Below are 14434 nucleotides of genomic sequence, written 5' to 3'. Positions count from 1 at the left end.
ATTGGACAAGAAAGCGACTAAAAACCCAATACACAAAATTTTCACCTACCTGCTTGCGTTGTCTTTTCACTCGAACATACGTTCTTTTTATAGGCCGTAGTCGAGCTATTTTGACCGTGCAATATAATTAAATCGCTAAACATAACGGAAGACCGTCTCGCGTTACCGGAAATAGACGGCGTTAGAGGGGATAGCAGATTCGTCGAGCTCTAAAAACAAACACACTGTATATTGACATACGCGCTCGTCCGGTCATCGAACTCACCATCAAAGTCAATTTGGAGCAATTCGGATGATGGCGTTTAGTGGAATTAAGTCTGATCGTATCACCGGCGATCAGCTGATTCCTCTGATTCCTTTTCAAATTGTAAAATCTGATTTTCAACATTATTTTCCTTTTGAATCTCCTCCATAAGTGGGCTATGTATTTAATGATTTCCGCGTAACAGCTGGTCGGCTCGCTGTTATTCGTCGACGAAGCCAAAGTGCTCGTACTTTGGAATCTGGCTCGTTCCAAACGCATCCGTTCCATTTCTCGTTTTTTAGTTTCCGAAAATTGCGTCGCGATCACAACAAGGCACAAATTGATCATGAAGAAAGAACCGATCTTAAAATTACAATTATTCCTCCGTTATCTATTATAATTACACTACTTTGTATTCTATTCTAATTCGTAAGTTTCATATGTCACCCTGTATATCATAAAACAATAATTGAATATGAAAACGCTGTTTTAAAATGTCATTCGTCACTTAGAATTGTGATATTAATAACGTAAATTCAATATTTTATCATATTTTATTATTAATAATTGAAAATCCATGTTAAACACGATATTTTACGATAAAAATGACATTTGTAAAATTCGTTATTCAGATATCTCGCCATCTATACGACGAACTCAAAATTAATAAGGTTATTATTGTACCGGACTGAAGAAAACTGTAATAACATTAGTTGTAATGAATTTACCAGTAAAAGTAGAAAGTTATTTATAATGAAAAACTAACGAAAATAAATTGGTAGATAAATACGTAGATTTGTTTTACTAATTAACTATAACATTGTTTACAAATCTAATGTAATTGATATTGTTTCATATAGTTACGCCATCTGTATTACGGATGATCAACTTCAATAGTTCTACGGCATGGAAGGGAACATGACAGTTATTCAAAGTCGTAACTAATAAGTGAAAATATTCAAATAATGAATGAATAATTATGAAAAATCCATGTTAAACACGATATAGTACAATAAAAATGACATTTGTATGCGCCATTTCATATATCACCTTGTATATCATAAAACAATAATTGAATATGAAAACGCTGTTTTAAAATGTCATTTGTCAGTTAGAATTGTGATATTAATAACGTAAATTCAATATTTTAGCATATTTTATTATTAATAATTGAAAATTCATGTTAAACACGATATTTTATGATAAAAATGACATTTGTAAACTCAAAATTAATAAGTTTATTATTGTACGGTACTGAAGGAAACTGTAATAGCATTAGTTGTAATGAATTTACCAGTAAAAGTAGAAAGTTATGTTTAGTTACGTATTTATAATAAAAAATTCACGAAAATAAATTGGGAAAACGACTTAGATTTGTTTTACTGATTAACAATAACATTGTTTATAAATTTAATGTAATTGATATTGTTTCATATAGTTACGCCATCTGTATTACGCATGATCAACTTCAATAGTTCTACGGCATGGAAGGGAACATGACAGTTATTCAAAGTCGTAACTACAATTTATTAATAATTCCAAAATAAGTGAAAATATTCGAAAAGTGAATGAATAATTATTAAAAATCCATGTTAAACACGATATAGTACAATAAAAATGACATTTGTATGCGCCATTTCATATATCACCTTGTATATCATAAAACAATAATTGAATATAAAAACGCTGTTTTAAAATGTCATTCGTCACTTAGAATTGTGATATTAATAACATAAATTCAATATTTTATCATATTTTATTATTAATAATTGAAAATCCATGTTAAACACGATATTTCACGATAAAAATGACATTTGTAAACTTAAAATTAATAAGTTTATTGTTGTACGGTACTGAAGGAAACTGTAATAACATTAGTTGTGATGAATTTACCAGTAAAAGTAGAAAGTTATGTTTAGTTACGTATTTATAATAAAAAATTCACGAAAATAAATTGGGAAAACGACTTAGATTTGTTTTACTGATTAACAATAACATTGTTTATAAATTTAATGTAATTGATATTGTTTTATATAGTTACGCCATCTGTATTACGGATGATCAACTTCAATAGTTCTACGGCATGGAAGGGAACATGACAGTTATTCAAAGTCGTAACTACAATTTATTAATAATTCCAAAATAAGTGAAAATATTCAAATAGTGAATGAATAATTATTAAAAATCCATGTTAAACTCGATATAGTACAATAAAAATGACATTTGTATACGAGAAACTTAAAATTAATAAGTTTATTACTTTACCGTACTGTAGGAAACTGTAATAATATTAGTAGTGATGAATTTAACAGTAAATTAAGAAAGTTCAATTACTTATTTATAACAAATAATTCAAGGAAATAATTTATTCAAATGATTAACTATAACCTTGTTTATAAATAAAAACAAAGTAATTAATATTGTTTTATGTAGTGACGCCATCTGTAGTATAGATCATCAACTTGGCATGAAAGGAAACATGGCGGTTAAGTTATTCAAGGTCCTAAATACAATTTCTTTTTAAATTTAAAATAAGTGGAAATATTCAATAATTAATTAAGAATACGTAACATGCTTTTCATGTACTGATTTAAATATTATATGATATGTTTTATACAGGTGGCACATAATAAGTAACTACATACCACTATAAGTAATACAAAATAAATCCAATCCCAGAAACTGTGTCCATCCTGTATATAATACATAATTTCAGTCCAGCCTTCCAAAGAGATGACCTAAATGGAATTGTACAGTTATTTTTTTTTTATTATAGTGAAAAATAACTTTTTTTTTAATAGAAAATCATGCTGTTAAAAGTTTTACACCCTGTATAATCGTAATAAACGATTTTATCCGATTAAAATAACTTTTTAATACCCAAAGCAAATGTAGTACGATTATTTTATTAATATTATGTAACATCTAAATATAAAATATACACAACCAAACGTATTTGAAATATATACGAGGACGATATGAAAAGATATCCAATCATAAATATTTGTTTATATAAAAACTTGAGTAGTAGCCCTCGTATATGAGTTTGATTATATGTATATACAGTACATTAAATGGAACCATCAAATTATGAAACGGAAATGTTTGTAAATTATTTTAAAGTTCATCTGTTTTATAATTTCTACTGCCAATGATTTTGATTACATTAAAGAAATCTGTGATGTTCATCGATGGTGTACATGTGTGTATATTAAAAACGCCGTTAAATACCAAATGGATATAATAATTAATAGTACAGGTAAATTAGGCGATTTTGAGCTAAAACCTTGAATGAAATTGAGCGATTTTCATTTTTCTAGATTCTGGGAGGTTTTGAGATACTGAATAAGTATGGAACTCGAAATTTTCAGACTTGAATTGTTAATAACCTCAAAATTTTCACCCTAAAATTAGTTTATACACTCAAAAATATTTTGAATCGCGAATAACTCGAAAACTAAGAGGAATTCGAAAAAAAGTGCTTGAACAAAAAATGTAGAGCATAAAATTCTCTACAAAAAAGTATTATAGGTGTTTGTTCCTAACCTCGAAATTTTCACCTTAAAATGGGTTTATACACTCAAAAATATTTTAAATCGGGAATAACTCGAAAATTACGAGGAATTCGAAGAAAAGTGTTGGGAAAAAAAATGTAGAGCATAAAATTCTCTACAAAAAAGTGTTATAAGTGTTTGTTCCTAACCTCGAAATTTTCACCTTAAAATGGGTTTATACACTCAAAAATATTTCAAATCGGGAATAACTCGAAAATTACGAGGAAGTCGAAAAAAAGTGCTGGAACAAAAAATGTAGAGCATAAAATTCTCTACAAAAAAGTATTATAGGTGTTTGTTACTAACCTCGAAATTTTCGCCTTAAAATGGGTTTATACACTCAAAAATATTTTAAATCGGGAATAACTCGAAAATTACGAGGAATTCGAAGAAAAGTGTTGGGACAAAAAATGTAGAGCATAAAATTCTCTACAAAAAAGTATTATAGGTGTTTGTTCCTAACCTCGAAATTTTCACCTTAAAATGGGTTTATACACTCAAAAATATTTTAAATCGGAAATAACTCGAAAATTACGAGGAATTCGAAGAAAAGTGTTGGGACAAAAAATGTAGAGCATAAAATTCTCTACAAAAAAGTATCATGGGTGTTTGTTCCTAACCTCGAAATTTTCGCCTTAAAACGGGTTTATACACTCAAAAATATTTTAAATCGGAAATAACTCGAAAATTACGAGGAATTCGAAGAAAAATGTTGGGACAAAAAATGTAGAGCATAAAATTCTCTACAAAAAAGTATTATAGGTGTTTGTTCCTAACCTCGAAATTTTCACCTTAAAATGGGTTTATACACTCAAAAATATTTTAAATCGGGAATAACTCGAAAATTACGAGGAATTCGAAGAAAAGTGTTGGAGCAAAAAATGTAGAGCATAAAATTCTCTACAAAAAAGTATTCCAGGTATTTTTTCCTAACCTCAAAATTTTCACCGTAAAATAGATTCATGTACTCAAAAAGTTTTGAATTGCTGATAACTCAAAAACTATGAGGATTTCTACACAAACTGCCAGGACAAAAAATGTAGAGGACAACATTTTGTACAAAAAGGTATCCTAGGTATTTGTTCCTAACCTCAAAATTTTCACCTTAAAATGGGTTTACACTCAAAAATATTTTAAATCGCAAATAACTCGAAAATTACAACTAATTCGAAAAAAAGTGTTGGGACAAAATATGTAGAGCACAAAATTTTCTACAAAAAAGTATTCAAGGTATTTTTTCCTAACCTCAAAATTTTCACCGTAAAATGGGTTTGAACGTTCAAAAATTATTTGAAACGCGAACAACTGGAAAAATAGGAGGATTTCAAAAAAAAATGCCGGAGATTTACTCAAAAGTTAATAAAATCTTTAATTGCAAACCGTAGTATAAATCTAGCTAAAATAGAACAGGATTTTTGGTCAATTTTTTTCCAATTCATCACGTTATTAGTAGTTCTAGATCCGATTTCAAATATAATATAGCACAGACTAAAAATCTGTTCTAGTCTAGTCTATTTGTTGTGTTTTTTTCTGGAACTTTCTAGAATTCTATTTAGGTATATAAATGATATTTCTAAATGCAGTTATTTCGTTTTAAATAAATAATCGTAGTAAAAACAACGAATTATTATAACCAATAGCAAAAATTATTCCGATTGTAGTATACAGTGTGTAAATAAAATCGAAAAACTTTATTTACTCACCAAAAAAATCGCTATCCACGCTAATCCGATATTATCGAAGGATATAGTATCCTGGAAGGGATTTTGGTTTTTATCCGAACAAAGGGTGTAGTACAAATTCCAATTTACGCAATAAGAATCGTTGTTTCTATATTCGGGATAATCCTTTTCCTCCACGGTTAAAAAACAGACGGTCGAACCGTTTTTGTAAGGTGGTAACGTATTGCAAAAATGCATACCGGAATTAACATTTTTACTACAAATGTAATCCGTATCTCCTGGTTTGTAATAGTAACTCAAATCACTAGAAATAATGTTGCTACTTTAATTTTGAGTCAATTCTAAACCCTCAACATCTCAAATACCACCCGTATAACACGTCGTGAGTACGTCAAATGTCAATGAATCGCGAACAATTCGAAAACTAGGAGGAATTCGAAAAAAAGGTTTGGGACAAAAAATGTAGAGCATAAAATTTTCTACAAAAAAGTATTGTAGGTGTTTGTTCCTAACCTCAAAATTTTCACCATAACATGGGTTTGAACGCTCAAAAATATTTTCAATCGGAAATAACTCGAAAATTACGAAGAATTCGAAAAAAAGTGTATGGACAAAAAATGTAGAGCATAAAATTTTCTACAAAAAAGTATTGTAGGTGTTTGTTCCTAACCTCAAAATTTTCACCTTAAAATGGGTTTATACACTCAAAAATATTTTCAATCGGGAATAACTCGAAAATTACGAAGAATTCGAAAAAAAGTGTGTGGACAAAAAATGTAGAGCATAAAATTCTCTACAAAAAAGTATTGTAGGTGTTTGTTCCTAACCTCAAAATTTTCACCATAAAATGGGTTTGAACGCTCAAAAATATTTGCAATCGGGAATAACTCGAAAATTACGAAGAATTCGAAAAAAAGTGTATGGACAAAAAATGTAGAGCATAAAATTTTCTACAAAAAAGTATTGTAGGTGTTTGTTCCTAACCTCAAAATTTTCACCTTAAAATGGGTTTATACACTCAAAAATATTTTCAATCGGGAATAACTCGAAAATTACGAAGAATTCGAAAAAAAGTGTGTGGACAAAAAATATAGAGCATAAAATTCTCTACAAAAAAGTATTGTAGGTGTTTGTTCCTAACCTCAAAATTTTCACCATAAAATGGGTTTGAACGCTCAAAAATATTTTAAATCGGGAATAACTCGAAAATTACGAAGAATTGGAAAAAAAGTGTTTGAACAAAAAATGTGGAGCATAAAATTCTCTACAAAAAAGTATTATGGGTGTTTGTTCCTAACCTCAAAATTTTCACCATAAAATGGGTTTGAACGCTCAAAAATATTTTAAATCGGGAATAACTCGAAAATTACGAAGAATTCGAAAAAAAGTGTTGGGGCATAAAATATAGAACATAAAATTCTCTACAAAAAAGTATTCTAGGTATTTTTTCCTAACCTCGAAATTTTCACCGTAAAATGGGTTTGAACGCTCAAAAATTATTTGAATCGCGAAAAACTCGAAAATTACGAAGAATTCGTAAAAAAGTGTTGGGGCATAAAATATAGAGCATAAAATTCTCTACAAAAAAGTATCCCAGGTATTTTTTTCTAACCTCAAAATTTTCACCATAAAATGGGTTTGAACGCTAAAAAATATTTTAAATCGGGAATAACTCGAAAATTACGAAGAATTGGAAAAAAAGTGTTGGGACAAAAGATAAAGAGCATAAAATTTTCTACAAAAAAGTATCATAGGTGTTTGTTCCTAACCTCAAAATTGTCACCATAAAATGGGTTTGAACGCTCAAAAATTATTTGAATCGCGAAAAACTCTAAAACTAGGAAGAATTCGAAAAAATTGTTGGGACAAAAAATGTAGAACATAAAATTCTCTACAAAAAAGTATTCTAGGTATTTTTTCCTAACCTCGAAATTTTCACCGTAAAATGGGTTTGAACGCTCAAAAATTATTTGAATCGCGAAAAACTCGAAAATTACGAAGAATTCGAAAAAAAGTGTTGGGGCATAAAATATAGAGCATAAAATTCTCTACAAAAAAGTATCCCAGGTATTTTTTCCTAACCTCAAAATTTTCACCGTAAAATGGGTTTGAACGCTAAAAAATATTTTAAATCGGGAATAACTCGAAAATTACGAAGAATTGGAAAAAAAGTGTTGGGACAAAAAATATAGAGCATAAAATTTTCTACAAAAAAGTATCATAGGTGTTTGTTCCTAACCTCAAAATTGTCACCATAAAATGGGTTTGAACGCTCAAAAATTATTTGAATCGCGAAAAACTCTAAAACTAGGAAGAATTCGAAAAAATTGTTGGGACAAAAAATGTAGAACATAAAATTCTCTACAAAAAAGTATTCTAGGTATTTTTTCCTAACCTCGAAATTTTCACCGTAAAATGGGTTTGAACGCTCAAAAATTATTTGAATCGCGAAAAACTCGAAAATTACGAAGAATTCGAAAAAAAGTGTTGGGGCATAAAATATAGAGCATAAAATTCTCTACAAAAAAGTATCCCAGGTATTTTTTCCTAACCTCAAAATTTTCACCGTAAAATGGGTTTGAACGCTCAAAAATTATTTGAATCGCGAAAAACTCGAAAACTAGAGCGACACGAAAAAAAGTGTTGGGACATTTGTGTCAATTCTAAACCCTCAACATCTCAAATACCACCCGTATAACAGGTTGTGAGTACGTCAAATGTCAAATTTGACGTTGACAATGTCAAATTTGATATATTCCCAACAATGTTGACGTATATTAAAATTTAAATAGTTTTTCATTTACGAAAAAATACTTACCTGGGGAAAGTTATATGGGAAAATTGTTCGTTATTAAGGACACACCTTTGTCTGAGTATCCCCTGCCATAATTGAACGCCGATTATACCGAAAATGAAGAAGACGAAAAAACATAATAACAATACATTGCCCAACATGGGTAATGTATCCAAAAGTAACATAACCAATATTCTCATACCTAAAAATTGATAAATACGATTAAATACGCGGTTTGTACGATATTTTCCGTTCGACAACTTACTGGGTATTCGGTTTATCGCCCGAAGAGGCCTCAAAACTCTGATTGTTCTAACTGGCGAGAAATTGATGTTGTTAAAATTTGGTAAACCGTATTCGAAAGCACCAGCTATAACTATAAATAGATCTAGACGGTTCCAAGAGTCGGCTAAATAAGATCCACGACCGTATACGCCCATGGCGATCATTTTTATCGTCATTTCCAAAGAGAAAAACGCGAAAATAAATTCGTCGAATCTCTAAAAAAATACAATTTCAAATTGATACAACTTGGACGCTTAGAAACGCTTCGCGCTTAGACTACGGAAGTTTTCGACTATTCCAAGTCTAATTTCGAGGATGATTCCGCGTCGAAATGCATAAAATATCAAAATACAACCATCGGTTAATCTGTTTGTACCTAAAACTTACACCGACATCGAATCAAATTTATTAGGAAAGTTGATAACGTGTTACGAATCGAATCTGCGTTAAAAAAGAAGAAGATTCGATCCTGTTGACGTGGAAGAAGAAGCGACGCTATATCTCAAATACCACCCGTATAACACGTCGTGAGTAAGTCAAATGTCAAATGTCAATGAATCGCGAACAACTCGAAAACTAGGAGGAATTCGAAAAAAAGTGTTGAGACAAAAAATGTAGAGCATAAAATTCTCTACAAAAAGGTATTCAAGGTATTTTTTCCTAACCTCAAAATTTTCTCTGTAAAATGGGTTTGAACGCTCAAAAATATTTTGAATCGGAAATAACTCGAAAATTACAACTGATTCGAAAAAAGGTGCTGAGACAAAATATGTAGAGTACAAAATTCTCTACAAAAAAGTATCCTAGATATTTTTCCCTAACCTCAAAATTTTCACCGTAAAATGGGTTTGAACGCTCAAAAATTATTTGAATCGCGAAAAACTCTAAAACTAGAACGAATTCGAAAAAAAGTATTAGGACAAAAAATGTAGAGTATAAAATTCTCTACAAAAAAGTATCTCAGGTATTTTTTTCTAACCTCAAAATTTTCACCGTAAAATAGATTCATGTACTCAAAAACGTTTTGAATTGCTGATAACTCACAAACTATGAGGATTTCTACACAAACTTTCAGGACAAAAAATGTAGAGGACAACATTTTGTACAAAAAAGTATTCCAGGTATTTGTTCCTAACCTCAAAATTTTCACCCTAAAATGAGCTTATACACTCAAAAATATTTTGAATCGCAAATAACTCGAAAATTACAACTAATTCGAAAAAAAGTGCTGGAACAAAATATGTAGAGCATAAAATTCTCTACAAAAAAGTGTCCCAGGTATTTTTTCCTAACCTCAAAATTTTCACTGTAAAATGGGTTTGAACGCTCTAAAATTAATTGAATCGTGATAAACTCGAAAACTAGGAGGAATTGAAAAAAAGTGTTGTGACAAAAAAAGTAGAGCACAAAATTCTCTACAAAAAAGTATCTCAGGTATTTTTTCCTAACCTCAATATTTTCACCTTAAAATGGGTTTATACACTCAAAAATATTTTCAATCGGGAATAACTCGAAAATTACGAAGAATTCGAAAAAAAGTGTGTGGACAAAAAATGTAGAGCATAAAATTCTCTACAAAAAAGTATTGTAGGTTTTTTGTTCCTAACCTCAAAATTTTCACCATAAAATGGGTTTGAACGCTCAAAAATATTTTAAATCGGGAATAACTCGAAAATTACGAAGAATTGGAAAAAAAGTGTTGGAACAAAAAATGTGGAGCATAAAATTCTCTACAAAAAAGTATTATGGGTGTTTGTTCCTAACCTCAAAATTTTCACCATAAAATGGGTTTGAACGCTCAAAAATATTTTAAATCGGGAATAACTCGAAAATTACGAAGAATTGGAAAAAAAGTGTTGGAACAAAAAATGTGGAGCATAAAATTCTCTACAAAAAAGTATTATGGGTGTTTGTTCCTAACCTCAAAATTTTCACCATAAAATGGGTTTGAACGCTCAAAAATATTTTAAATCGGGAATAACTCGAAAATTACGAAGAATTCGAAAAAAAGTGTTGGGGCATAAAATATAGAGCATAAAATTCTCTACAAAAAAGTATCCCAGGTATTTTTTCCTAACCTCAAAATTGTCACCATAAAATGGGTTTGAACGCTCAAAAATATTTTAAATCGAGAATAACTCGAAAATTACTAAGAATTCGAAAAAAAGTATTGAGACAAAAAATGTAGAACACAAAATTCTCCACAAAAAAGTATCCCAGGTATTTTTTCCTAACCTCAAAATTTTCACCGTAAAATGGGTTTGAACGCTCTAAAATTAATTGAATCGTTAAAAACTCGAAAACTAGGAGTAATTCGAAAAAAAGCATTGAGACAAAAAATGTAGAGCACAACTCGTAAAATGGGAGGATTTCGAAAAAAATGCCGGATATTTACTCAAAAGTAAATGAAATCTTTAATTGTACGTCGTGAGTACGTCAAATGTCAAATTTGACGTTGACGTCCCAACAGTGTTGACACATATCAAAATAATGTAGAGGATAGTAGAGGAGACATCGGCAAGAAGAATAACTCCCAGTTGGAGAAAATTGAAAAATCACTACGTCGGAAAATTGTTTTATATTGCGATGGATAGAAACGCATTTAAAAACGTGATTACCAACCAAAAAAAAAGAAGACTGGATGAGAAAAAGAAGAAGAAGCATCCTCGGTGACGCGGTAATAAAAAATTCACGAACTATACATATATACGAGGACGGTTCTAAAAGTATATGACGCGCGGTTACGAATTTGCTACATAAATTGTTGCGAAACATTTTCACGATGTTGTTTTTGTTTTATTACGACCAAACTCGGTACAAATTGTCACGTGATCAAATATTTAGTTAATACTCTGGTACTAAGTCCGCTAGTACCGCCATTTCTAGGTTATAACAGATTATTCTTGAACCTCCCTCGTTTATATATCAATTTTATCATAAAATTTTTAATAATCAACGTTTTTACCTGTAAAATTTTACATTTGTTTGTTGTGCAAGGATCTTTATCCGAACAAGGTTGATACATGCCTAAAGTGATGCAATTTAGTAGGATCACCATCATGGATATCCTTTCGAACCACGTGTTTAATCATCAGTTAAGGATTAAATTTTTAATATCTAATTGTATCCATAAACTTAATTCGAAAAATTTTTGTTTTATAAAAAGGATATGAGCTCGAAACCAGAGCTAAACACCAACTCCTGGGGCGAGTCGTTTGCGAAAGGTATCGAAGCGTCACCGGCGCTATTCCTGGATAAGGAATATTTGGATCGACGTTTACACCTGACTCAGAAGTCCCCGATTCCGATTCTATAAAAAAAAATCTCACTTTCAATATTATTTCGTCGAAAATAACGTGGAAATAAAACCCCATATAAATAGATTCGTAAGAACATAACCTATTCGTTTAACCGTCGATGGTATACAGGGTGGTTTTATTAAAGTTATACTTTACCGTCCAATTCGGATACGGTGGATTCTCCGCTATCGGATAGTTTCCATCGGGATTCGGGTTTGTACAATCTGCTATCGGAATCGGAACGGCAATGGATGTAACTCGCGTTGGAAAGCAGCGCCCCGGAACTTGAATAACAATGCATCTTCTTATCTAAACTGGAATCGAGACAAAAAAAACCGTCATAAATGAAAAAGAAGAAGATATGGGATAAAGAGAGAAAATACACGGTCGCGGAAAGAGTAGATGGAGAGGGATTGAAGAAAAATGAAAAATTAGAAGATGGACCGGTGGTAGACAATATATTGAGGTATATAAAAACGCAAAAACTAATAAAATTAAATACTTGTATGACCGAGAGGCAAAGGCAAACTGGGAAATACCTGGAGGAACCAAATTTAAGAAGATACCAGGTGGTGGAATGGAAAGCGAAACGCAGTGACATAAAAGAATGTGGAAAGCTGATAAACGAAACCGGGATCGAGAAAAAACTTTAAGAAAAGCGCTTAGCTAAGCGCTAGCTTTAATCCCAAAAATTTAACGGCATAATGATGATGTTGGATGACAAACGAAGCCAAAACCAATAGAAGAATCTTAACAAAAGCGCTTAGCAAAGCGCTAATCACAATCCTAAGAGAATCGAAGGCATAACGATGATAATTCATGACGAACGAAGCTAGAACCAAGAAAAAACCCAACTAAAAGCGCTTAGCGAAGCGCCAGCCATAATCCCAAAGATTTAACGGCATAATGATTATGTTGGATGACAAACGAAGCCAAAACCAATAGAAGAATCTTAACAAAAGCGCTTAGCAAAGCGCTAGTCACAATCCTAAGAGAATCGAAGGCATAACGATGATAATTCATGACGAACGAAGCTAGAACCAAGAAAAAATCCAACTAAAAGCGCTTAGCGAAGCGCTAGCTTTAATCCCAAAGATTTAACGGCATAATGATGATGTTGGATGACAAACAAAGCCAAAACCAATAGAAGAATCTTAACAAAAGCGCTTAGCAAAGCGCTAGTCACAATCCTAAGAGAATCGAAGGCATAACGATGATAATTCATGACGAACGAAGCTAGAACCAAGAAAAAATCCAACTAAAAGCGCTTAGCGAAGCGCTAGCTTTAATCCCAAAGATTTAACGGCATAATGATGATGTTGGATGACAAACGAAGCCAAAACCAATAGAAAAATCTTAACAAAAGCGCTCAGCAAAGCGCTAGTCACAATCCTAAGAGAATCGAAGGCATAACGATGATAATTCATGACGAACGAAGCTAGAACCAAGAAAAAATCCAACTAAAAGCGCTTAGCGAAGCGCTAGCTTTAATCCCAAAGATTTAACGGCATAATGATGATGTTGGATGACAAACGAAGCCAAAACCAATAGAAAAATCTTAACAAAAGCGCTTAGCGAAGCGCTAGTCATAATCCTAAGAGAATTGAAGGTATAATGATGACAATTCACAAAAGAAGCTAGAACCAAGAGAAAACCTACTAAAAGCGCTTAGCGAAGCGCTAACTGTAATACAAGAGATTGAACGGCGTATTATGATGATGGACGTGACGTAATTTTGCATAAAATTTGATGGAGATGACACAAGAAGCTGGAAAAAGTATGTATGGGCAAAAGGAAGGTTGCTACATTATGCAATTGAAAAGTGACAATTTTTTTTTCACTACTCCTCGTATATTTAAGTATTTTTTCGAATAAAAACCTTTTTTTTTCAAAATCCCGTTAACGAAATTGAATAAAAGAGAATAATAAGAAACGAAAAATTCGAATATACGATAATTTAGTATAAAAAATTGTTTTTCGCAAAAATTTTTCCCAATAAATCGACTAAAATAAAATATTTACCTGCAATTATAAATGCGATATCGATTTCGAAAAACGAAAATTTCCAAATTAATCCAATGGAAAACCAACTACCGAATTAACAAACATGAAAATGAAAAATCTGGGCGGGATTTCCACCCGTTATCGATCTCCCGACGCCGAATTTTCCGAGGTACGATTATAAACTGTCGGGAAAATCAGCGTCGAGAAGCAACAGCGTCCGTATCCCGAGATAAACGCGCCTGCTCCGTAATACCTCCGAGGAAATTGAAAATTAATCCCGATTGCATATCTGCGTTAAAACGACGAATAAATTCATCATGAAATTTTCATCCGTAAATCAATTACCTGTGACTATTTGTTTATATACACGAACGTACGGTATTTACGTTTCGTTTCGTCTGGTATATGTTTCGAATTCGATCCATTATAATGGAAACCGTAAACATTCCGCAGGAGATGATACAGTGTGCCAAAACCGAAAAACTCCACCTCTACAAATGGATTTTTCACCACGAACCGCAAAAATTTCAAAATTTCCAATGTTAAGTTAGGTTATGTTTATGTTAGGTTAG

General features: G+C 31.4%; 1 protein-coding gene across 2 annotated transcripts in view; it reads right to left on the bottom strand.

Moving 5' to 3' along the window:
- The window catches only part of LOC130449733 (voltage-dependent T-type calcium channel subunit alpha-1H-like), a 56612-nt gene extending 42496 nt beyond the window's left edge, over positions 1 to 14116 (bottom strand). For both annotated transcript variants that reach the window (XM_056787716.1, XM_056787715.1), the window contains exons 1-10: positions 13881 to 14116; positions 12015 to 12172; positions 11732 to 11869; positions 11525 to 11640; positions 8540 to 8774; positions 8299 to 8476; positions 5502 to 5784; positions 2890 to 2982; positions 266 to 607; positions 50 to 209 (exon numbers count right to left, since the gene is read on the bottom strand). In XM_056787716.1, coding sequence (XP_056643694.1) covers positions 50 to 209; positions 266 to 607; positions 2890 to 2982; positions 5502 to 5784; positions 8299 to 8476; positions 8540 to 8774; positions 11525 to 11640; positions 11732 to 11869; positions 12015 to 12159 — 1690 coding nt within the window. In that variant the 5' untranslated portion in view covers positions 12160 to 12172; positions 13881 to 14116. The remainder of the gene's footprint in view (positions 1 to 49; positions 210 to 265; positions 608 to 2889; positions 2983 to 5501; positions 5785 to 8298; positions 8477 to 8539; positions 8775 to 11524; positions 11641 to 11731; positions 11870 to 12014; positions 12173 to 13880) is intronic.
- Positions 14117 to 14434: the final 318 nt, after the last annotated feature.

The sequence above is a fragment of the Diorhabda sublineata genome, chromosome 10 (genome assembly GCF_026230105.1).
Source record: "Diorhabda sublineata isolate icDioSubl1.1 chromosome 10, icDioSubl1.1, whole genome shotgun sequence".
NCBI classification, from domain to species: domain Eukaryota; kingdom Metazoa; phylum Arthropoda; class Insecta; order Coleoptera; family Chrysomelidae; genus Diorhabda; species Diorhabda sublineata.
The sequence above is the reverse complement of the archived record's forward strand: the minus strand, read 5'-3'. Positions and strand labels throughout refer to the sequence as shown.